This window comes from Trichoderma citrinoviride, assembly GCF_003025115.1.
Source record: "Trichoderma citrinoviride strain TUCIM 6016 unplaced genomic scaffold BBK36scaffold_5, whole genome shotgun sequence".
NCBI classification, from domain to species: domain Eukaryota; kingdom Fungi; phylum Ascomycota; class Sordariomycetes; order Hypocreales; family Hypocreaceae; genus Trichoderma; species Trichoderma citrinoviride.
In genome coordinates, this window is record NW_020194713.1 from 1066068 (window position 1) to 1088555 (window position 22488).

The following is a 22488-nucleotide window of genomic DNA, read 5'->3' on the forward strand; positions in this document are numbered from 1 at the left end:
AAGGGGCGATATTCGAGCTTGATACGATACCAATTAATTGACTTAACCGGTGCTGTCAGGGCACCTCTTCTCATGATTCTCTTCTCGTCCCTGTGATTTCGGGGTCACGCATGCAATACGTCATACTCGGCTACTAGAATGTACCTATAATTCAACACACCTCGGATATCGGATTGAGCTATATGTACATCAACAAAGCATTCTCACGAGTTCATACTCAAAAGTTGTGCCCATTGGCTTGCGATTGACTACTACAGCTTTCCTTGCAGTACACGCGCACCTGGCTGCTTAATCTATACGAACACCCATTCCTGCTATATACCCCGCCATGTCAAATATGAGCATCTAAGCATCAAGCTTCACAGGGAAGTTGCCAGCCTCTGTAAGGCAAAAGAAGAGGATACCAGTCAGCTTCAGACTATAATGGAGACGTATGTAAGTGAAAACATACCGCGCTGCTCGTCCCATCGCTGGTACCATCCAGAGGGGCACAGTGATCGGTAGGCCAACCAGAACTAAACACACAATTGGTCTCAGTACAAACAGATGCGCGCATCAAGAGTCAAAAGGGGGTTTTCCCCCTTTCCAGTTTCTTTGGCGTACCTGACGGCAAGGCGCAAAGTCCTCTCCCTTGGCGATGATGCACTTGTGGTAGTCGACGTAGTTTTGCCAGCAGTGCTTGGTCTGGTTGACGTTGGGGAAGCGGGCATCAGTGCCTGCGCAGAAGCATTCGAGTTAGCGAAACATGCCGGTGGTAGAGCACATGTATATGTCCGGTAGGTGGATGCGTGTATATGAAGGTAGGTAGGTATATCGGGAAGCGGGCCCTCCGGCGACGGGCAGAGCTGAGTTCAAGCTATCCCGAGCTTGCCAACAAGTCGCTCGCAGTGGAGGGCAATGCATTGCTCAAGCCGTTCGACGTTCGCGGTTGACGCAGAAAAGGGTATGTTGTCGGGCATTCTCACCAGCTACAAAAGAAACGCCGTTGTTAGCCTCGGGTCACCTCCCAAGATCAGACCACTTTTTTCCCCGGAGAACAGAAGGAGAGGGGATATTCTGTTCTCCCAAGGTGCGACAGCGCCGTACCAGTGACAAACTTGAAGGGCTTGGTGACAAGCTCCTGGCCTTCCTCGTCGGACATGATGGATAGCGAGATTCGGTGGCTTCGGCGGGCGGTGCGGGTTGCGTGTTGCGGGCGGGCAATTGGAGGTCGCGGGATTCGAACGAGGTCGAAGGTTCAGATGCTGCGGTCGAATGGGCTGGAGCAGCTTTGCTTTCCGAATCAGATGTTCCGGATTGCAAAATGTGTGCCTCAGGCGCCCAGCGCGGCCAATGGGGCCACTCCGGCAGGCGCAGGGTGGGCCCTTTTTCCTTGCTGGAGGTGGGAATAATTGCACCATGAGCCGGGAGATTCTCTTAGTGCCTCTGCCTCTCCAGCAATTCAAAACAACCTGAACTTGCCTCCTCTTCCAGCCAAAGCAACTCAGCTGCCCTCATCGCCTCTCCTCGGCCAAAACCCCCCTCTCCGCTCAACCACAATGCGCCCTTCTCTTGCTCTTCGGGCCTTCCGCCCTACGGCCCGCATGATGCGCCCCGTTCCCGTAAGTGCAAGCTTGCTGACCTCACACTTTCGAGATCCGATGGATGCGAGATCCCCCGGCTAACCCTCGCGGCTACAGAAGGAGGACCAGGCCGGTATGTGACGCAATTGACGACCAGCAGCAAACCCGCCCGCGACAGATTATTGACAAACCTTTCTACGCAAAAAGGCCACACCGTCTCCCAGCGCCTCCGCAAGCTCAAGCAGATGCCCGCCGAGCTGTACCCCCTCTGTACGAAAAGACTCACCCTTGCTCTTCCGAAGCACAAAGTGTCCCATCACATGCGATCTCTTTTCCTTCTAACATGAAGCTATAGTCGTCGTCGTCGGCTTCGCTCTGGGCGCCGCTGCCTACTCATGCTCGCGCAAGTTCTTCGTCGACAAGAACCTGCGACTGTCCCGACAGGGTGCCGCTGCCCGCGCCGCCCAGAGCCACACCGAGCACGGAGAGCACTAAGCTGTCCGAGTTTTATTTTTCTCTCTTTGCGACGAGGAGCAACGTCTTGGGTGGGACAATAGTTTGACACGCGTCTAATTGGGAACTATCGGATGGGGGAAATTCAGTAATGTATATGTTGAGAAGCATTAGGGCGGAGTGTCGATGAGAAACACAGCTTGCATGTTGTTCCAAAACCTCGGTTCTACCACTATTCGTGTAAAAAGAGAATCTAGTATGCCATGACATGGTCCCCCTCCAAACACCGTCGCTATGCAGAAAGAAAAGAAAAAGAAAAAGCACAAGTAACCCCCATATCCTGTCCACATCTACAGCTTCCCTCTTTCCCGAGCTCTACTCCGGCTTGGGCCCCGCAACATCCAGCCCCTCGAGACCTTGCATAGGATCTGACGCTGGTTCCTCCAGCTTTGCCTGATTCGCGACGTCATCCTCCGCCGCATGCTCAGCAAGCCAGCTCTCCTGAAAAGACAAGTCAGAATGTGAACTCCATCCCCAGGAATCTCAAGCCTAAAAGAAATAAACTCACCTGCTCCCAAATCGCCTTTTTGCTTCCCAGCCCCTCATCCGCACTCTTGGGCGCCCTCGCCTGCGACACCTTGATCACCCTGCCAAAGAACTCGGACTGGTCCATGTTGTCAATGGCCTCCTTGGCGTCCGCGCTGTCCTCGTACTCGACGTACGCGAAGCCCTTGTGGGGGTCCTGGGAGTTGTTGGGGGCGTCCGACCTGGGGAGCTGCACCTCGACGATGTCGCCAAAGGGGATGAAGGCGTCGAGGACGTGGGTTTGGGTGACGAGGGGCGAGAGGCCGCCGACGTAGACGGTGGCTTTCCAGCGTGCAGAGTCTGTCATTTTTTGATAGGTTTTGGTTCCGGATCTCTTTATAGGGAGCTTGGACGGGGAAGAAAAGTGAGGAGGGTTCTCCTACTGAATTGATGCGGTGTGAGAGTTTGATGCTTATTTGATGTAAGCTTGCAGTGTCTCAAAACTTGAAGCTTGTGTGTTGGTGAGGTGAAGTAAAGAACAGACAGCTTCCTAGAGCCGAGGTTTCGCCGATGAGAACGTCACAGTCTGAATGGAGAGACGCAAAGCAAGACAGCATAAGATTGTGTGTGACTGATAGTCGAAATTGGGCCAAAAAATATCATCATTGGTTTTTGACTACGTATGGAGTTACTCGGCTTGAAGAATCAGTCTAATATAGTAGCCTGGTACATGTAATAAGAGTGCGATCTCGAGAGACTCATCTCGTTACCTTATCAAGCTCGATACCCTACAATCGAACGACCGAATTCTGGCTTAAGCGAAACACAACACCACTTCACTCCAAGAATTGAGGTAATCTAAGCAATCGATTCTGAGAGGACGATTCTATTCACAGCTCTGAAAGCCTGTATTTGACCAGCTGTTCTTCTGTTACTAAGCCAGGAAGCGCCCCAGACCAGCCTTGAGTTCTTGAATAGCACATGCAAACTCACTTCATGTGAGTATCATGACGCAGCTTCTCCATTCCCTAAGCGAATCAAAGGAGGGAGGGGGCATTCCCCAATGGAGACGTCGATGTGAAGTGAACGTGTGGGGAATCGCCAAATGACGAAGCTATACTTGAAAGGTTCAGAAGCCAATAAGCACTCAACGCACCACTATATCGCCAAACATCATGTATATATATGTATTCTAACTAATCGAGCCGCCTGCGGTTGCAACCAATGCCTTGCATAATCCATCGATTTCGTACCGCCAATAAAGCTCGTCAAATAAACACCACGAGTCTCCAGTATAGACACCATTATCCACTCATCAAGGCGTCGCCTTGCTCATGCTGATGAGTCGCTTAACTCCGACCTAGACACATTGCGCGTTAGTAAGAGAAGAATCTCGGTCGTGAAAGCTTGGAAGTATTCGACTTACCATCCAGTTACCGCACTCCTCAGTCTTGTCTCGGTTGATTTCCATCTGCAGCCTTTGAGCCGTAGCGTAGTCCTTGGCTTGCATTGCAACAGCGAGCTGTGTCAGCTGCTCAATAGTCGATGCCTGTACAAGCTCCTCATTGTTCAAGTGGTCGAACAGAATGTTCAGACGCTTCTGGGTGTCCTTGACTTGAGGAGCAAATGTGGGAGGCGCCTTGGAGGCTACTCGCTGCATATCAGCGCTGAGGATATCCACCAGCTGTTGAGCATGAGGTGGGATATGTGACCGATCGCCAGGGGGGTACTTGGCTGCTGCTGGGGGTGGTGCGGTCTGCTTAGGGGGCGGTGGAGCAGACGTGGTCGAAGGGGGCCGACCCATCGGAGGGGGGCCCGTAGGCGGCGGCTGAGAGGCCGGGACCTGTCCGGGAGCTGGTGCATAGGGCGATGGGGCATACGGACTGGGTGCTGCGGGTTGCTGCTGAACTGGTGGCGCATATGGGTTCGCAGGCGGTGGCGGTCTGCTGGCCGGGCCCGGAGGTGGTGGCATCGTGGCGCCGGCATACTGTCCGGGCTGCTGTTGAGTTGCCGTCACCGGAGCATATCGGTTCGAAGGAGGAGGCCCGGCAGGAGGAGCGTTATAGGGCGAAGCTGTGCGAGGCATAGCTGGAGGGGCCGGGTGGGTCGGAATTGCTCCGGTTATGGGAGCCGGGGGAGCATATTGGTTAGCGGCCGCAGATGAGGTTCGAGGTGGCCCGGTCACCGGCGGTCCGGCTAATGGGGACTGGACTCGTGGAGGAGCCGGTCCCTTGGGAGGCGGAGGAGGACTAGCCCTAGCACCAGGCGCATAAGGAGACGTTGATGACGGAGGAGGGGGATGAGCGCCTTGGCCCTGTTGGGCTCCGAAGGGGGACGCAATAGGCGGTACGCTGGGCGTCGATCTCCGTGGCACGGCCTTCGTCACCATAGGGACGTCATTCCAGTTCTCCGTATTCTTGGCCTTTGCTGCAGGCGGGGGACCCGAAGATGGTGTCGTATTCCTCGGGGGTCCACTGATGGGAGGGGGCGCGATGGGCGTACCAGCGTATCCAAACTGGCTAGGAGGCTGGTAGCCCTGTGGTTGATAGCCCTGGGGTTGGTAGCCTTGGGGCTGGTAGGGGTTGACTGGGGGGTTGTACTGCTGAGAGGTTGAGACTGCTGGTGAAGTTTGCTGCAGCCCGACATATGGGTTCGTGGGAGCCGGGATGGTGGCAGGCTGGGGAGGTTGGTAGCCCACCGCAGGGGGCTGCCTTCCGGCTGAAGTGGTTGATGGCGTTCGGCGAGACGCCGTGACCGGCGCGGCAGCAGGCTTCTTCTGCGTTGCGAGCTTCACCCGACTCCTTGTCAGCTCGGCAGCTGGGTAACTGGCCGGCAGCAGATCGAGATATTTCTGAGCAACTTCCAGCTTGCCCTGGCCAGCGAGAATCTCGGCATACTCGGTATACTTGTCGTAGAGGGTTGCCAGCTTCCAGTCGTCCGTCTTTGACAGTTCCTTGTCCTGGAACTTGGCGACGTGGCGGAATACAGTCACCTTCTCAATGAAGCTCTGGAGCGATCGAGTGTGTACCGAAAAGGTAGAATCACCAGACTCCTGCTGCATTCCGGCTTGCTCCGACTCCTTAAGCTCATCCACCCAAATGGCGACAACCTTTTCGAGCTTCGAGCCCACGAGGTAGCAGAAAGAGGCGTCCTTTCGCTGACCCTGCTCGTTGATCCGGTCGCCCAGTGCCTCGCAGAGGTCTGGGAACTCGGTAGGGTCTGAGAAGGTGCAGATAATGGCCATTGTCTCCTTCCAGTTCTCAAGGTCCGCATTGTATACAATATCCCACAGGTTCTTATCAACAACGGAGCTGATGAGTCGCAGGTAGCTAGGAACGCCGTCCTTGCGCGCGAGATAAGCAGATTGTACCTTTTCGACAAGTTCTTGGCCGCCACAGTTGGCAATGAGGAAGGCATCTGCGATGCGATCCTCCTTCAAGCAGATATCCGTAGCCTTGGCAAAGTTGCCCAGCATGAGAGCTCTTGTAATGTCTTTCTCAACGGATGTATCGCCGTCACTGAAAAGATGAAAAGGCTTCTCAGTCTTGGCCCCTTTGTTGGCAGCCAGGCCAGAGAGGAAGTCATCGTCTCCCTCAGCCTCGCCGTCTCCACCAAAGAAGTTGGACAGGCGTCTGGGCTTGGCCTCTGCGTCAGTGGCTTCCTCCTCCTTTTTAGGCGTCTCCTTTTCCTCTCCTTCGGGCGCATCAGCAGAAGACCCGTTTGTGAGATCTTCCTCTTTGAAGCCGAGATGCTCAACAATCTTTGAACGAGAGTTCTCGCCGGCCAATGTCTCGATAACTGTCCAGTCTGCCTTCTCTTCCTCCGTCTGGGCCTGAGCCTTCCTCTCTTCACAAAGCGTAATCACATCCTCGGATTTAAGAGCCTCTTGAAACCTTTCAATGGCGGATGCGACATCTGAGTCGGCGGAAAATTGCGAGATGGATAGCTTAGATGACCGCTTCTGCCCGGCCTGAGCTGGTACCTCCCTGAAAATGACAAGTTTACCGCCAAAGCCAAAGGAAGCACCAATAGGTCGCTCAAACCACTTGGGTGCCTTGGTCAAAGACCATGAAGCTCCCTGAGGCTGGGTCTGTGCAGCCCTGAAGAATTCTTCGTCATCCAGGGGCTTCTCGTTGACAGCTTGCGACTTATCAGGGTTGGTGTTCTGAAGCGTTTGGATCGTGATCTTGCCGTCGAAGCTTGCGGTGGCGGAAAGGTTAGGGTTGTGAGGGTGGAAGCGTGTCTGGAACGTCCAGTTGGTGACCTCGGGCAACTCTCCGTAACGCTCTCCGGTATGCGGGTTCCAAACAATCGTCTTGTTGTCCTTGCCGGATGAGAGCAACAGGTCAGGATCCTGCTGGCACCACGATAGTGACAAGACACCCTGCTCGTGTCCCTGGAGGGTCTTCTCCGGGGCATTGGAGTTGCGCAAGTCCCACAAGAAGATGACGGGTGTGTTGTCATCAGGGGTTGCCGTGAGAAGCTTTGTTGAGTTGTTGGGGTCCCAGGCAATGGCGCTGACTGGCTTGCGGTTGTTGTTCAGGGTCAAGGACGCCTTCTTCGTCTTCAGATCCCAGACGGTCACGAAGCCGCCGGGGCCTCCAGTAGCGAGGATGTGAGAGACCTTGCGGTTCCAGGCCAAGCAATCGATGTCGTCGGATCGGGCCGCCGCGTTTCCCAGACGGAATGGGTTTTCGATGTCGCCGATGTCGTAGATGAACAGCTCGCCCTTGGCACCGGCAGTGGCCAGAATCTGCGGCTTCAGAGGGTTGAACTGGAGTGCCTTGATAGCACCGGTGTGCTTCGTCGTCTTGGAGATGGAGGCGTCAGAAGCTCCAGCCTCGAGCTTCTCGACATCCCACAGTTCGAGAGTGCCGTTCTCCAGAGCACCTGCGATGATACCCCTGGGGTGGTTGGCGTCGGGAGGCCCCCAAGCGATATCGTAGAATCTAATAGCCTCAGCAATTGAGTCAAAGCAATCGTAATTCAAGACCAGCCAGAATCCCTACCTTGACTCTGTGGTGATGCTGACCACGGGCTGGAGTTCGATGCCCTGCTCCTGGTTGTCCAGCGCGAGATCCCAGAGTTCCAGCTTGCTCTCGTCAGAGAAGTCGGCGTCGACCGCTCCAGCCTTGGTCCCGGTGGCGACCATGGGCTTGCCGGCGCCGGGCGACCACGCAAAGGTGGCCGTTCGGGGGATATCTCGTAGGCGCACCATGGTGGCGGGGTTGCGGATGTAATACGATCAGGACGGAGCGATTAAAACAGCGGCGAATTGGAAGAAGAAAGAGAGTGGTGAATGCCCAGTCAGCGGCCCTGATGCAGCATTGATGAGTCGAGCGGTGCGCAGCTCCCAGAGTCTGTCTGAGCAGAGACGATCGCGGTGCTGGGAGGCGGACTGGCTTTGCGGGTTTGGTCGAGAGTCCAGGGCCAGCTTAGTATGATGCCAGATTGCAGGCCAGATGTTCGCATGAGCTCCTCCCTGCCCAAAATGCGCGTCTGTGCTCTGCGGCTAGCTGGCGACTGGTCGCTGCACGTGACGCCGCCGTTGCTGCTGCAACAGACTATCGTGAGCTTGGGGACACTCCTGCACAACATCTGCAGCAAAAGACAAGAAACGAAGACTACTCGATAGAAATTATCACGCCGCTGGAATATCTTTTTAGTTATATATGCAGTAAACTCAGGTGCGAGGTGTGTTGCTGAGCTGTGACAGGCTCAATATAACAGGCGTCCATACGGGGCTATTCTGTGTGGCAGATCCAGATCGGGTAAATTGCGACTCGTGAAGAACCACTCCAAGCGGTAGAATACAATGTTAAGAACACATAGATTATACGACTCAAGAATTACTATAACCTATACATGGCAGATGGAAAATGACAATGATGTAGATATGGTTTACTTGTTATCCAAAATGTAGATATATACCGACCTCTATAGTCTAGATAGTATCATGTTGTGTGGAAAAAACATTATCGAAGACCAGAAAGGCGCAGATGTTTGATATGTGGCGGACGCATGTGGCATTCGGAGAGGCTGGTATTCGTAAAGGATGTGCATGGTATTTCGTGACGGTCATGGAGATTGAGAACCTGATCAGCAATGAGACGGTGCGAGGATGCTGTCAGAAGGCCAGAGGGTGTAAAAGTATAGGTACGTTACGGTCGGTCAGTCGCCGGCATCGTCTCACCTAGACGGAAGCACATTTCTGACGTATTCCCTGACCAGCCGCAATGCCGCCCTCACAATGTCTTCCAGCCGCCGGTCCTTTCGCCTCCTCATCCAAAGGAGTATTATGCTTAGGACAACGCAGTCAATCAGCAAGTGCTTCATGGCGACGAATATGAACCACTTTATCCACGAGGGGAAGCTCTTCTCCTTCTTCGACCTCCACTCACGCCCCGTGGCGATCTGTTCGCGGAGAGCGGCGACTTCTGCCGTGAGCTTGGTGATGGCTCGCTCCATCTTCTTGGACCACCGGCTGTTCTGCAGGCTGACGGCACGGTCCTCTTCGTCCCTTGCCACCGCGTCCTCGTCGTCCTCGTCAACCAGCATGCGGGATCGCAGCTCGACCGCGTCCTGCTCGCTCATGGGACTGAGAATCTTCATGGGCCCCTCGCTGCCGCTCCTGGGCTGGTGGAAGCTGTGCGTTAGGTCTCTCTGATTGGCGGATGAGGAATCGGAGCTAGGAACGTTGTCTTTGATCTGATTCCAGACAAACTCGAGCTCGGCAACGAGTTCCCTCCCATCTCTGCTTGCGGGAGGTTAGTACCCTGGATCATCTATGCGGATATTGACTTGCAACATGTAGGCGGGGATTCTCACGATGTATTTGCGTATTTGTGCATGGTCTCGATGAGGGCCTCGATGTATCGCCTCTTGGACTCAGTCCTTGTCAAGCCCTTTTGAGAATTCCACGCATCCCATTTATCCCGCTCCTTCTGCAGCTCGTCCGGCGGCAGACCTGACCCAGCCGTGGGCATCTCCATGACGCCATCAACATCGCCCTCCATGGCCTGTTTGTAGAGACCATACAGCCGTAGCCGCTCGGAAGGGGGCGGCCGCGAGGCTCCGGTCTTGGGTATCTTCTTGACGGTATTTAAGGCATGAACAAAGACTCGATCTGTACCATTGGGCCGTCAGCATGTGCCATTGCGGGCTCGTCGTGGGGACATGGGATTGAATGCATCTGTTGGTTACCCACCCACGGAGTCCGCCATCGGGGGCGGCTATGACGGGGAGCCGCGCTGCTCCCAACGAGCCTGATGCGATCTCTTGGAGGTGACCAAAAAAATCGAGAGGAAATTCTTCTACCCTAATTTAATCGTAATGCCCTCCTCCCTCTTTTGAATCACGGTTCTTCGTGCGTCTCCGATGGCAATTGTTGGGCAGAGCGGCAGAGGCGTCGAAGTCGTCTCTAGTGTTTGTTGACCCGGAACAGCTGATCGGTTGGCGATAAGGGCCGAGGGTGGTTTGTCGCTTGACCAGCTCGTCGTCACCGGCGCAGAAGCAAGAATTCCTGATCCCAACAAATGGCGTAGATTCGGGCGACAGAGACAAAGGGATCCAGGCGATTGATCAACCGTGGCAAAAGGCGAGGCAGCGGATTTGTCGAGATTATGCTCTGCGGGCGTTCGTTGACAACTCGAGGCTCTCGGTCTGTCGTTCCGGCTCCAGTCGCAATTGAACCTCGGCGCGCGCGCGCTCCAGTTTAAGCTCGGAGAACGCTTCAGCGCTACAAAGTACAACTAGGTACACCCGGCCAGGGGGTTCTCGGCTGCTGGAAAAGGGCTTGTGGCACGGCCTGAGCTGGGCTCGCGTCATTGAGCCGGGTATGGACTACCTGCGGCAGCACGTGAAAGTCGCCTAGGCGCTTAGTCACGGGTACATGAACGATGGACATGAACTGCAGATAGGCACCCGTTCATGTTCTAGCGTCTGTTCCAGTTTACCCCGGATTGGGTGCCCAACAGCTGGACATGGTCTTGATTGGAGGCATTCAGCTTTGAGGTACATGTATAAACATGAGCAGACGTTTGATCTCGTTCTGTCTCTAATCATCAGAAATCTGATTATATAATTGCAATGGGGCTCTAGAAAACATGCGCACCTGTGAAATATCGCGGCTCTCCTCTCACGATTGAGGCGTACACAGAGGACGGGTCGTATCAGGCGATCGCGCCCCAAGACAGAACGATGCAACAGCTTGTTACAGCCGTTAGCCACGGCAAGACATTTCGCTAATAGCCGCTCGATATAGCGTCCCATTTCCCATGCGGTTTGTTTCAACAAGAAATACTAGCATCGTAAGGTATGTATTTGGGTGGTATTCTTTACATCATTTGTACATGTAGTAAGTAGTGGTATCTTCTGGAGGATTAACCCACCTCCAGTCAGATCCCACGTCCGCTCATCGTCCTTCCCCCATTTGCCTGTACCGTGTCCGGGCTCTCAGACGTCTTCTTATAAAAGCCTGTCCAAAACGGAATTATTGTCTCTGGCTTGCATATACTGCTTCTTCTTCTCCTCGTATGCCTGTATCAGCCGCTTGTTCTGCAACGCCGCCTCGGCTGCCTTATTGCCAGCGTCCTTCTTGCTCAAAGCCGTGCCGACTGCCAACAATCTTCCAACCTCGCCGTAGCCGGTCAGATATGCTCCAACGGTAAACAGGGGCAGTCCCAGATTCTTGTCCCTTTTCTCGCCAGGTAGATCTTTGTACTCGATGGTAACGCCCTTGGTCACGATCTTGACGCTCAGCCGCTGTTTGGCGCTTGAGTCTACTGTTTCTGACTGTGCTGGTTGACTTTCTGACTGCCTCTTCGCCGCCTCTGCCTTGTAAATGTCTTCCCTGAGCGTCCTGCCCCAGAGAGCTCTGAGCCATCCTACCACGGTGATGAGCCCTCGTTCGGGATCCGAGAGAATTATGGCTGCGACATAGGCTTCGAACATGTCGGCTTGCGTCTTCAGCAAATCTTTATCCTTGGAGCGTCCCCGTCCCAGTGACATGTGATCGCGAAAAGAGCCCGGAAGCTTTGCCCACCTAGACATATCGTAGTGCCGAAAGAACTCGGCGAGGGTGATATTGCGCACACATCTCTCGCGGAGCTGCGCGCAAGTTCCAGACCGCAGCTGCGTGAATGTTTGGTGAATCAGAGAGCTCGCTATTAGCTCGATATATGCGTCGCCTAACCATTCCAAGCGCTCATAGTTGTACTTGAGTCCAAGTCCTGGATGTGTGAATACCTCCTCAGCCAGTTTGGGGTCAAGAATTGGAGGCAGAGGAGGCCACTCTTGCCGAATTTCCGAAGACGTCCACGGCGTCACTTTGATATTTGACAGTAAAAGTATGTTAGAAGTGTTTTGCGTGGCTTCTGGGACCTGCTGCATTCAAATTAGCATCACATCGGGTTCAGACAAAGGAAGTCCACGGGAAAGTCAAGCGCATACCGTTGGCGTCGCATCAGCAACCGTGGGCTGCGCCATCTCAACGTCAGGCTCATTCAGAGACCCGATAATCTCAAACGAGGGAAGCAGCTGCTTGGATAATCTGGACAGCCGTGATTTGACGCTTCCAACTTGGAGCTCTGCAGGGTTCTTGCTCTGTGAAAGCTGCTGCTTCAAGATTTGGAGGCATTCAACCAGCTCGTCTGCCTGTTCTGCAAGTGCTGCGAACGCCTCGCTTGTTGCTTCGCTGCTGTTGACGGAATCGCCGGTCCTTCTGGGATCCCCAATCTGCTGCCGCTTTGCCCCGTGGCCACCGGGAGATGAATTTGGTCGCTTGGTCATAGTGTTTATCTGAGACCAACACCAAATTTTATGATGAAGTTCGTCGCGTTTGATGTGAAGATCAAGCTTGAATTGACGGGGACTTATCTATTTCTTGGGCGAGTTGAATCGCAGCTAGCAAGACCCACGTCTCAGCGCGCAGCAGGATCTAGTCCCGATATGAACTAGCCCGGTCTCTTCTGACATGCGCATTCAAACTTCATTCAACGTCCAGAAGCCGATGCCATCTTTCGAGATCAAGCATGTAAAGATGAGTGTCCCTCGAGAGCGGTTAGTAGCATTGATGAAGGTAAAGTCGCCGCATGCATCTCCTCGCAATCTTCTAAGCTCGACGACTGACGTTTCCATAGGCGCAATGCCAAGTCTTCGCCTCGACATTCAACCCTGAGGGGATTCGCATGGGCAACAAGGTTTTGCGACAGCGACTCAAAGGCCCAGCCCTCGCCGCCTACTACCCTCGAAAGCTGGCCTCGATCAAGGATGTGAAGCGGGAGTTTGGACCAGTCCTTGCTACGTGGGACGATGCCGAGGAGGATCGGTTCGAGTACATCGAAGAGTAGGTGCAATTGGGAAGATTCTTTGAGAGAGCAGTCGGCTAACACTACAACTCTAGGCTCAAACAACGTGGAAAGAGTGCACCGAAAAAGAAGAAGGGTCCTCCTGGTACGTCACAGGCAACCCTATGATATTTCTTGGTTATTTTGGATGGGCCATCAGCTGACAATTTTGCAGCTCCCACGCCGGGAAAGAAGCGATAATCGTCGCAATATCCGCTCTGGTGATGCCCTTTCTGCAGCGCCACGTCCGATTACCATGAAATAAGGTTTACGAGAGGTATGGAGGGAGGCTGTCAAAATGGAGAACAAAGGCGTTGGAGGAAACGGTGACTCAAAAGGTTTTGTGATGCCACCCGAAACTGTCAAAATGACGATACTGTACAATTACCCTCTGCTCGGGCTAGGACGCCTGATGCGGTTTGCAAAAAGAGCAAAAATAAAGTAAAATCTCTTGGATAAGATGGATTTGACAGAAAGTTTTGCCAAGCTTATCGGGATGGAGTAACGCTTGTGCTGGGAGGCAAGCCCCCGGAGCGATTGTTGAGCCCTTCCACCTCAACGTTGTTTGCGCAGTAACTTGACGCCTCCTGAGGTGGCACCAGGCCCCAGAACCTTCATTCCTCATGGTTATTCTGGGCACGATGAGTTGTATTGCTTTCTTCATTGTCCTTACGTAGAAAAGAGGAAACAGTGCTGAGCTGTCTGGATGCTTGTCGGCAGCTCGCAGTGATTCACTGAGGAGTTCCGCAACTTGCAGTGCTCAGTCGACAAGTTCTCGAAGCTCTGACGGCACACAACAAGCTGATACATCTCCCTGAGTCCACCCGTCTCTTGCCTTTCCTTCTTCTGTCATTGATCGATATCCGATGCCTTGATTTACCTTAGAGATCGATTTCAACACTGGGTAGCCGCTCAAAAGCCATTTCTAGCATCTTCAAATAGCGCCTTCGGCTGCCTGGCCTCGCTCAAACGTCTAGATTGTGCCTCGTCCCGTGGCCTTAGCGAGTGGCAGACAGGGCGGTGTCCATTTTCGGCGATTAAGACTGACGGGTGCTGCCAGCTCTTTCCTTGCACCGCCTGACAGGCTGCTCTTTCACCCACGACGCCAGCCGACCACTAACATCTGCTTCTGCAATTTCTCTTCGTTTGACTTCTCCTCCCTCTACACCACAGCCCCAGATCCTCCCTCTTTTCCTCTTCCATCTTTGGCACACACGCTGCGCCTTGTTTGACTCTCGTGAGGAGGATCGTCTCTTCCAGCATCACTCCCTGGTGTCTTTCCCTTTGTTCTTTATCTGTTAGGCCCCTCCGAGCATTTCCTCGCGGATGAAATGTCGACTTCAAGCTCCTCTGGTTCTTCTCCTCCGCGTTCGGTCCTATTACCTGACGGCACGCCCCCCAAAGACATGTTGGTGCAGGCGATCGATGTGCTCTCGATTACTGCAGCCGCTGGTGTAAGTTTCTAACGATTTGTTGGATTTGATGTTCGAAGATGTTCGACGCGGCGTCCCATGTATTCCACTTCTTGCTTCAGAATCATAGCGTGGTAGATGAGATGGTCAATATTTGCTTACCTTGCTGTTCTAGGAGACCGGATCGGGAACGGCAATGAAAGACAAGGGCATCTCTCCCTTGACCACCTCGAAGCTGGCGAATCAAGGCTATCCAAAGGTGAGTGCCACCACCACTGGCTCTCTGGTTGTCTCTATACTCACATTGTGCTCGCAGCCGCCTCACAGTCTGCTCACCAGTAACTCCTATCACATGGAGAAATCCTTCACGAGGCTGTCAGAGCAGCAAAATTCCATCGCGTCCAAACCAGTGGAAGACGATGGTTCCTTCTTAAGAGTCCATGACCAGACCCCTTCGAGCACCTCGCTTCCCATCACCCCAGTGACCGAAGGTTTCTCCGCCACGGCCCCGAATACGCGTCCAGCCAGCGTTGCGCTTGAGGAACCCCGTGCAGATGCTGAAGAAGTGTTCCGCCTGAAACTGCAGCTTGCACAGGCTCGGAACCACATCTCCAAGCTGGACCAAGAGCTTGCCCAGTCCCGATCTGTCAAGGAATCCGAAGCAATGTCTCGTGCTGAAGCAGCTCCTCGGGACAGTATCTGGAACAGAGGCACCCCGGATGATACTCAGTCCGATACTAGCGATTCTACCACCGCCGCACTCAACCGTGCTCGTGGAATCTGGGGAACTGCCAAGGCGTCCTTCGCCAACAACGCCTCTCTTCCACCGCCTGCTCCCGAGCCATCTCCGGCTCACTGGTTCGGCGGTCGAGGATTTAACCAGAACTGTCTGGAGCCAAACTCGCCTTACGTCTTGGTCGGCAATCATCGCCCTGAACGACAGACCCCAGATCACGATTTCATGATGCGTCCCCCGTCAAACCGACGTGGTGCTCGTTTCGACAGCCGAGTGAACGCAAACCACCAGTTTGGAGGGTCCTTCGTCAATATCAACGGTCCGGCTCATCAGTTCGACTCGGTTGGTGGCCCACTGCCCGTTCCAGTGCCAGGCTCCCACGTTGGTGTCGGACCAGCAATGGCTCCTATGGGCATGAACATGTACCCCCAGTTTCATCAACAAGCAATGGGCACTCCTCTTTCTCCCCATGCCTCCGAGTTCACTTCAAAGGCCAGCTGGAAGAGCGAAGTAGCTAGCAGTTCGATGGAGATCACTCATTATCACCCACATGCTGATGAGAAACAGATCGTTGCGTCCGAGGGGCCAACTTATCTCCCACCAACAGAGCCTCTCAACTACCGTCGTCTCCTCGACCGAAACGTGAACTGCAACTGGAAGTACATTGTTGACAAGATTGTCTGCAACAACGATCAGCAAGCTTCAATCTTTCTGCAGCAGAAGCTCAAGGTGGGAACACCCGAACAAAAGTATGAGATTGTCGAAGCAATCGTGGCGCAGGCGTACCCCTTGATGGTCAACAGGTTTGGCAATTTCCTCGTCCAACGCTGCTTTGAGCACGGAACCCCGGAACAGGTCATTAAGATTGCCGAAGCCATTCGTGGCAATACTCTCAATTTGTCCATGGATCCTTTTGGATGCCATGTCGTCCAGAAGGCCTTTGACTCGGTCCCAGAAGAGTACAAGGCAATCATGGTCCACGAGCTCCTCCGTCGTATCCCCGAGACTGTGATTCACAGATATGCTTGTCACGTCTGGCAGAAGCTTTTCGAACTTCGATGGACCGAGTCTCCTCCCCAGATCATGAAGTTTGTCAATGAGTCGCTCAGGGGAATGTGGCACGAGGTTGCCCTTGGCGAGACTGGCAGCCTGGTTGTTCAGAATATCTTTGAGAACTGCCTCGAAGAAGACAAGGTAGGTGGTATATGGGAGTTTACTGAGATTTTGGTGAAAAGCTTGCTAACTTGTGATTTTTAGCGTCCTTGCATTGAAGAGGTCCTTGCCAATATCGACATTGTGGCTCACGGTCAGTTTGGGAACTGGTGCATCCAGCACATCTGCGAACACGGTGCTCCCCCTGACCGCAGCCGGGCCATTGATCACGTCATCCGGTATGCCGCGGAGTATAGCACCGACCAGTTCGCCTCCAAAGTTGTGGAGAAGTGTCTCAAGATTGGTAGTGCCGAGTTCCTGGGTCGATATCTTGATAGAGTTTGCGAGGGACGCCGCGATCGCACCCGCATCCCTCTGATTGACATTGCCAGCGACCAGTACGGAAATTACCTTATTCAGTGGATTCTTAACAACGCTTCTCCTCAACATCGTGAGATGGTTGCTGCCCATATTCGAAAGCACATGGTCTCTCTCAGGGGCTCCAAGTTTGGATCTCGTGTCGGGATGCTGTGCACCAATCACGCGGTCACGACTCGCCCGGGCCCGGGAGTTGGACCGGGCATGGGCAGCGGCCGCATCGGAGGACCAGGACCGGCACGTTTCGGGACCTCTTACCGTTGATGCGGCATTGGCGTACGGTGGACTGACTGATGTGTGGGACGCTTCTTCACGACCTGGCAAGTTTTCAGCCAGGTGATGCCGCGCAGCATTGTTCGTTTCTCTTAGAGCATGTTGCCGGTTCGTTTCCATATCAAACTTCCACCCTTGTTGTTCTCGCCCGGATCGCAAGATGACACGAAAGGATTTGTCGACCTTCTCTTATGAACATCTTCCCATGCAATCAATTTACAGATCACCCGTCATCCTACGCTCAGCTGGCTACTGCCTGACTGGGTGCATTGGACACATTATGGTTATGCATTTTGAAATATGCAGGAGACCACATCTGCTAGCCGTGAGGACAGCATTCTCTTTGACAAGAGCTCAGATTGCATCTCGACATGTAACGACAATAGCACATTCACCTAGGATGGTATGTATCCCCTGCAACTCGAGACGAGACAAGCTGACTTTTCCTCCTGATAGAAAAAGCCCGCGGGCCCCTCGAACATTGTAAGAAAAGAGCAAAAGAAAACAAAAAATTAGACCGAAGAGGGGAGAAGAGGGGCATGGTGTATCACTTGCGATGGAGAATGCATCTTGTTTGCGCAGCGGAGACGATGGAGGGATGTTATACGAAGAAGGCTTAATTGTGTTAATAGTTTCGACGCTCTTTTTTACAGGATTTCTCTTTTTTGTCGTGACCACGGCGGCTGCGTGCTTGGCACACTAGTGGTCGTGATCTCAGATAATGAATGCTAGAGCGTCTAATCAAGGCAGAATTTCAGGCTCAAAGGGGTATGCTTGTAAACAAATGTGATGGTATATGCTTAGCCTGGCGTCGAGAGGGATCCTTGACCAGGGCTTGAACTCTAGCCAATCTTCAGTAGGACGCCATACATGCATTCCGACATCAGGCTCCTTTCCACAGCTGTTTGATACGTCATGACTCAATCAGGACTGCGTCGCAGCTGTAGCCGCCTGTTGCTCCACCGGAGGAAACTCGAGATCAAGAGTGTTCTCAACAAAGGGGGAACTCGCTTCCGTAGCAGCAGAAGCTTCCCTTTCCCAAGGCTTTTTTGGAACGGGCCGTGATCCAACAGGCTTGACTGTCTATAAGGGGGGCAAGAGGGGGAACGTGTGAGCACAATGTAGCTGAACTATGGGGTCAAACTCGCAAAGTGGTGAAGCAAAGGAAGAAGAGCAAATGATGATAGGGGTCCTAAACTTACGGAATCTCGTTCAATGGTGTTGGGGATCTGTCTGATGCCGGGAATGGGCTTGCCCTCTTGGAGGAGCTTGATCATTTCCGCAAAGGCGATTGGGTATGCCGGCTCGGGCTCTGACGAAGACGATGGAGATGTGGAGTTTGCGGAGGAGGAGAGTTTGTTGCGTGGGACGTAGAGGTCTGCTTTTGGGGCGGCTTGTTGCCATGGGGTTGCTGCTGCTGCTGCTACTGCTGCCGCTGCCGCTGACGAAGCAGTGGGAGAGGTAGTAGAATGAGATGGGGAAGAAGAAGAAGGGGAAGCTAGCGTAGGAGAAGAAGAAGCAGACGGCTCCTGCTCGTACTCTGGCGGCACGATGTGAGGCGTGCTGTGGTCCGGGTGCTGGGCGAGCCAGGCCTGGTAGGCGGCGAAGTCGATCTGGACGCCGATGCGCTGGGCGTAGTAGAAGATGCGGGCGTGGGTGGCGATGTCGCGGAGGGAGCCCTTTTGGGAGGAGGAGGAGGGGTTGGGGGGCCCGAGGATGGCGCGGAGGCCGGACTGTTTTATATATATATGTCAGTATATATATCGAATAGGAGTTGGTCTTGTGAGTTTGTGGATGACATGAGCGTGAGAGGGGATGGATGAGTGAGTAGTAGTGTGTGAGGTTGGGAGATCAAACGTACGAGAAAGGCGGCGTCCTTGGTCCAAGGATAAGAGTCAAAGGCTCTAAAGATGGAGTCTTTGTCGGTGAGGGAGCGGATTCCGTCTGCGCCGGGGAAGGGCTCTTGTGGTTCAGCCATTTTTCTGGGTTTGTCGAGATGGGTGTGTTGTTCGTCGGGTATAGGTAGCGTTGAGAGAGGGGTTTCGTTTGCGATGAGAGCTGGGGAATGGCCGATGCGGGGATGTAGGCTGTCCCGTTCGGGCTTGATAGGTGAAAGAGGACGGAAGAGATGGGTTTATCGAGGGTATTCAGGGGCTCGGGAAGATGAGAATAGCTGGTGTTGATGCTTTTGTCTCTCATTCATCACTCGTTTGGCTCAATCCACTCAGCTACATGCATGTGAAGTGGTGGAGTTGGCTGAATGATGTCCGTCGGCATGGACAAACCTCGGCTGCGGATCTTGGCTTGATGTCATTGGCTACTTTCCAGGTTGGGTAAGTAAATGGCTAGGAGATGAGTCGGCGCGAATTAATAATATCCTAGATAATAACGATCAAATACATGACTTCGTACAGGATTCAACCGTGGCTTCAAATCTGAGCTGTTTCTCTCTGTTCAATATCCATCTATCTCATACTACGTCCTTTCAAACGCCGACTAAGCATCTCGTCCTAATTCATAAAGGGGGTGTATACTACTGATAAATTGCCAAGGTACACAGAAGCCTCATTCCTTCGTTTTCATGTCCACTCAGAAGACGTTTAGATCAAACCACACATTATACCACTGCCGCCTTTTCTCTCTCTGGGGAAACAACTCCCCAAGTGTAAAGAGCACAAAACGCCTCGCAACCATCCCGTAGAAGTTCAAAGCCCAGACTCCAGGTATTCAAACGCTCGGATATCAATGAAACAAAAAGGAAAAGGAAGCCGTCCCGTGACTCATCGTCCTTCAATGGCGGCAAGCTGGGCAGTCAATTCCCTGTTGCCCAGTAAAAGCTCTTCCAGCCACTCTGCCGTCATCGTCAGCATGGTGCTTTTGCTGAAGCCGCCTCCTCTGAGTCCCGGGACGATTTCGCACAAGTCGTCGAATCCTTCCTTGATTAGAGTTCGGCGCTTCTGCTCGCTTCGAATGTGGTTCTCTCGTTTTTGTTCCTCCGATAGGTTTTCTCGCGGTGTCTTGACTCCGCCCAAGGCTGACTTCCGCCGCTTGCCCGTACTACCAGCATCCGTGGGAGGAGACGAGATGGAGCCGCTTCGATCGCCCTTTGCCTTCCTCCGTTTTACCGCGGCAGGTTTTGTCCCGTTGGTGCTATCGTCCTCACCCTCCTCTGTGCTATCCTTCTTGATCTTGCTCTTTCTCCTTTTGCGAGGCGGTGCGTCGTCGTCGTGGTCGGTTGTTCTCTCTACGGCCTCTGATACATCTCTCTGTAGGCCTAACGAGAAAGTAGACTGGCTATTCGTCGGACTGCTAGGACGCGTCGTCGCAGCGCTCTTGTTGGGTTCCAAGCACTCAAGACACTTGAGCTGCTCCTGCTGCTGGAGTTCGACAGTCTCCTTGTTCGCCCCTGGCGTGTAGCCCTGGTGAAGGTTAAAGTTGGAATCGGAGCCCCATTGGTAATCCACGGGAATGGCCCGTGGCGTAGAGTTCTGTCGTCCTTTGGAGCCCCACATCCATTCTGCAAAGGTGTTGTCAACCTCGGTTTGCGCCATGCTTTTGCGGCTCTCCTCCCTGAACTCTTCCAAGGGCTGGTGGCGCAGATGGCCGACGGGGGGGCCGAGGGGCCGCCGTGGAGTAGATGGATCAGGGTTCTTGTGAGATCCGCGCAACCCGGAACCGTTCTGCATCAGCGTGGCGGCGGCGTTCAGGACATCGTCGGACGGGTGCTGTTGATAAGAAGTCGACTGAGAGGGAGGAGGCGGCGGCGGCGGCATTAGATGTGAGCCGGAAATGGCGACGTGAGGGTTGTGGGAGTCGTTGGAATAGGTCAAATGCGATTCGGGGCCAACAGGCGCGGATGCCTGTGATCCGTATGATGTCGCCGTTCCCATGAACTGGGGAGGCAGGTCGAACCAGGCATTGAAGTTCAGGCCTTCGCCAAAGGACGGCATGTTGTACTGGTTTGCGGCCACGTCGTCGAAGAAGTCGCTGAGAAACTTGTTGTCCGTTTCGCTCAGCAAGGGAGCGCCGGGCGCGGGTTCGGGGGGTTCGAAGAGAGGCTCTTGAGTGCCATCGACGGAATCTAAAGGCGGCGACGTTAGAGTTGAACCCTCGGCTGGGGCTTTCCGCGCCGGACAAGCACGGCTGGAGGCAGAGGCATACATCCGAAGGGCATCTGGAAAGGATCGGAATCGGGCTGTGACGATCCCATCCTGCTGAGGGGCTGCCGCACGGCAAGCATGGATGCGCCTGGAAGAATGTTCGAGGCCGGTTCCGTGATCAAGTTGCTTTTTGCGCGAGGACTCAGGCGAGGAAGAGCGGCCGGAACGAGGCGCTACAGACGGCCTGGGCTCGGATGGACATCTGCTGTGACCGGCTGTGTCTGCAAGGCGCACGCGATCTTAGTTTGAGAGGCACATGGGAAAAGAGGCTGGGGGAGAAAATCCGGGGTAGCGGAAAAAAGGACGACGGGGGGGGATGGAGGTTTAAACGTCGAGGCAGAAGAAACGAACATGAGGTGAGGCCAAGAGTTGGCGCGGGTGGGGCGGCCGTCCACAGGTTCCAGCTTTCTGTGAGGTGCTGCACAGGTGCAGTTCAGCGGCAGGGTCACGGCTTCGGGGCTTGGTTTGGGGGGTGGTCCAGGTGCTGTCCAGGTGGGTTGAGGCCTGGCGGCAGCGCTGGTTTAGGCGGGTGCATCGCTAAAACGGATCGGGGCTTGGGCGGGAGGTGGGAGGAGGGACTGGAGGAGTGGGGTCTGTACCTGTACCTGTATGTACTGTCACAGAGACGGTACGATATTACAGGCACTGGTCTGAGGAGGACATGATCTTTACCTGTTAACACAAGACAGTCGTCTTTCAGCTGGATAGGAATCCCCGATGGAAGCCACACAAACCAATGCCCACCAGAGCAACAAAAGGTCCCGGCGTACAAACTGGGTGAGGCGTCTCACTCCACCGTCCTGACAGCTGAGGCGACCCCACGAGGGACACGAGGACATGGCCCGAATCTCAGGTTCCTCTACTTGGACGTTCGCCGACGGTAAGCAGCCAGAGACCTGACGCAAGCAGGCAAACCCGGTGCAGAGCAAAGGTAGCGGAGCCCTCGGGGCGCGGCAGACGGCTGTTACTAAATCGGTATCTGTACCTAGAGCGAGCGCATAAATGAGCTAGAGGCTTTCTCATCAACATGAAAAAAGATAGATTTGTTGGATATACAACTAGTAGTGGTTTGACATGCATTCATTCACTCCTCAAAGTACGGTAGTTGTGTGAATTGAATGCAACGCCAGCGGTGGGCTTGACTCGGCCGCTCGACCGGCTGCGGTTGTGTGTCAATGACGGTCTAGAGCAGCCACGATTATTGTATTGCTTCTATTGTTGCGTAAGGTAACTCGTACTCGTTCCGCACCGTCTTTGGCGATGACCAAGAGGAAAACTCAAGCAGCAGATCAGAAACCCCTGTCCCGTCTGGCCCGCTATTTCAAGTCACCTGGTGGGCTTGATTTCGGGGCGTGCCTCTAGCTGCAGGAGACCGTATATGCGCCGTAGTGTTCTATCGAGGCTTCACTATATGAGTATCTAGTACTCAAGATTAGTAGTCTTTCCGCGGACCAGATGTGTACTCTAAACCATCTCGTCGCTCCAACCTCC

At 53.9% G+C, this 22488-nt stretch overlaps 10 protein-coding genes across 10 annotated transcripts; 3 read left to right on the top strand and 7 right to left on the bottom strand.

The window, feature by feature from the left end:
* Positions 1–168: 168 nt before the first annotated feature.
* Positions 169–1141, bottom strand: BBK36DRAFT_1133172 (cytochrome c oxidase, subunit VIb; the record flags this gene model as incomplete). The annotated part of the gene is made up of 4 exons (XM_024892074.1): positions 169–380; positions 452–515; positions 604–719; positions 1087–1141. 4 exons carry the CDS (start codon positions 1139–1141, stop codon positions 346–348), a joined length of 270 nt encoding a protein of 89 aa, XP_024750843.1. The 3' UTR covers positions 169–345.
* Positions 1142–1538: 397 nt separating this feature from the next.
* On the top strand, positions 1539–2057 carry BBK36DRAFT_1164362 (hypothetical protein; the record flags this gene model as incomplete). Its single annotated transcript, XM_024894636.1, has 4 exons — positions 1539–1601; positions 1680–1695; positions 1770–1832; positions 1918–2057. 4 exons carry the CDS (start codon positions 1539–1541, stop codon positions 2055–2057), a joined length of 282 nt encoding a protein of 93 aa, XP_024750844.1.
* On the bottom strand, positions 1924–2909 carry BBK36DRAFT_168613 (hypothetical protein; the record flags this gene model as incomplete). Its single annotated transcript, XM_024897807.1, is given in 5 exon segments — positions 1924–2116; positions 2148–2241; positions 2264–2328; positions 2348–2516; positions 2584–2909. Coding segments are annotated over 2 exon segments (452 nt in total), but the record flags the coding sequence as incomplete, so codon positions are not given.
* A 785-nt stretch (positions 2910–3694) lies between these two features.
* Positions 3695–8010, bottom strand: BBK36DRAFT_1135058 (WD40 repeat-like protein). Its single transcript, XM_024892513.1, has 4 exons — positions 7550–8010; positions 4425–7489; positions 3967–4394; positions 3695–3900 (listed from the first exon to the last, which is right to left on the bottom strand). The coding sequence occupies exons 1-4, from the start codon at positions 7756–7758 to the stop codon at positions 3856–3858; spliced, it is 3747 nt and encodes a 1248-aa protein (XP_024750846.1). The 5' UTR covers positions 7759–8010; the 3' UTR covers positions 3695–3855.
* A 719-nt stretch (positions 8011–8729) lies between these two features.
* On the bottom strand, positions 8730–9763 carry BBK36DRAFT_1167923 (acyl-CoA binding protein; the record flags this gene model as incomplete). Its single annotated transcript, XM_024895102.1, has 3 exons — positions 8730–9294; positions 9369–9666; positions 9748–9763. 3 exons carry the CDS (start codon positions 9761–9763, stop codon positions 8730–8732), a joined length of 879 nt encoding a protein of 292 aa, XP_024750847.1.
* Positions 9764–11006: 1243 nt separating this feature from the next.
* BBK36DRAFT_1196966 (ribonuclease III) lies at positions 11007–12329 on the bottom strand (the record flags this gene model as incomplete). Its single annotated transcript, XM_024896960.1, has 2 exons — positions 11007–11924; positions 11991–12329. The coding sequence occupies 2 exons, from the start codon at positions 12327–12329 to the stop codon at positions 11007–11009; spliced, it is 1257 nt and encodes a 418-aa protein (XP_024750848.1).
* Positions 12330–12545: 216 nt separating this feature from the next.
* Positions 12546–13214, top strand: BBK36DRAFT_1135059 (hypothetical protein). The gene is made up of 4 exons (XM_024892514.1): positions 12546–12618; positions 12680–12885; positions 12943–12992; positions 13062–13214. The coding sequence occupies exons 1-4, from the start codon at positions 12550–12552 to the stop codon at positions 13085–13087; spliced, it is 351 nt and encodes a 116-aa protein (XP_024750849.1). The 5' UTR covers positions 12546–12549; the 3' UTR covers positions 13088–13214.
* A 1280-nt stretch (positions 13215–14494) lies between these two features.
* On the top strand, positions 14495–16828 carry BBK36DRAFT_1167925 (ARM repeat-containing protein; the record flags this gene model as incomplete). The annotated part of the gene is made up of 3 exons (XM_024895103.1): positions 14495–14557; positions 14615–16228; positions 16292–16828. The coding sequence occupies 3 exons, from the start codon at positions 14495–14497 to the stop codon at positions 16826–16828; spliced, it is 2214 nt and encodes a 737-aa protein (XP_024750850.1).
* Positions 16829–17761: 933 nt separating this feature from the next.
* Positions 17762–18815, bottom strand: BBK36DRAFT_19037 (hypothetical protein; the record flags this gene model as incomplete). Its single annotated transcript, XM_024897866.1, has 3 exons — positions 17762–17920; positions 18040–18570; positions 18699–18815. The coding sequence occupies 3 exons, from the start codon at positions 18813–18815 to the stop codon at positions 17762–17764; spliced, it is 807 nt and encodes a 268-aa protein (XP_024750851.1).
* Positions 18816–19390: 575 nt separating this feature from the next.
* On the bottom strand, positions 19391–21390 carry BBK36DRAFT_168616 (hypothetical protein). Its single transcript, XM_024897808.1, is given in 7 exon segments — positions 19391–19418; positions 19442–19480; positions 19497–19532; positions 19545–19582; positions 19617–20918; positions 20999–21089; positions 21126–21390. 2 exon segments carry the CDS (start codon positions 21045–21047, stop codon positions 19618–19620), a joined length of 1350 nt encoding a protein of 449 aa, XP_024750852.1. The 5' UTR covers positions 21048–21089; positions 21126–21390; the 3' UTR covers positions 19391–19418; positions 19442–19480; positions 19497–19532; positions 19545–19582; position 19617.
* Positions 21391–22488: the final 1098 nt, after the last annotated feature.

Coding starts and splice junctions, on each gene's coding strand:
- BBK36DRAFT_1135058 (XM_024892513.1), bottom strand. CDS start 7,758: ATGGTGCGCCTACGAGATATCCCCCGAACGGCCACCTTTGCGTGGTCG. Junction 7,490..7,549: donor AGCATCACCACAGAGTCAAG/GTAGGGATTCTG, acceptor TGAGGCTATTAG/ATTCTACGATATCGCTTGGG. Junction 4,395..4,424: donor GCAGCAACCCGCAGCACCCA/GTCCGTATGCCC, acceptor CCTATGCACCAG/CTCCCGGACAGGTCCCGGCC.
- BBK36DRAFT_1135059 (XM_024892514.1), top strand. CDS start 12,550: ATGCCATCTTTCGAGATCAAGCATGTAAAGATGAGTGTCCCTCGAGAG. Junction 12,886..12,942: donor CGGTTCGAGTACATCGAAGA/GTAGGTGCAATT, acceptor CTACAACTCTAG/GCTCAAACAACGTGGAAAGA. Junction 12,993..13,061: donor AAAGAAGAAGGGTCCTCCTG/GTACGTCACAGG, acceptor ACAATTTTGCAG/CTCCCACGCCGGGAAAGAAG.
- BBK36DRAFT_168616 (XM_024897808.1), bottom strand. CDS start 21,047: ATGGGATCGTCACAGCCCGATTCCGATCCTTTCCAGATGCCCTTCGGA. Junction 20,919..20,998: donor TTTCCAGATGCCCTTCGGAT/GTATGCCTCTGC, acceptor CGCCGCCTTTAG/ATTCCGTCGATGGCACTCAA.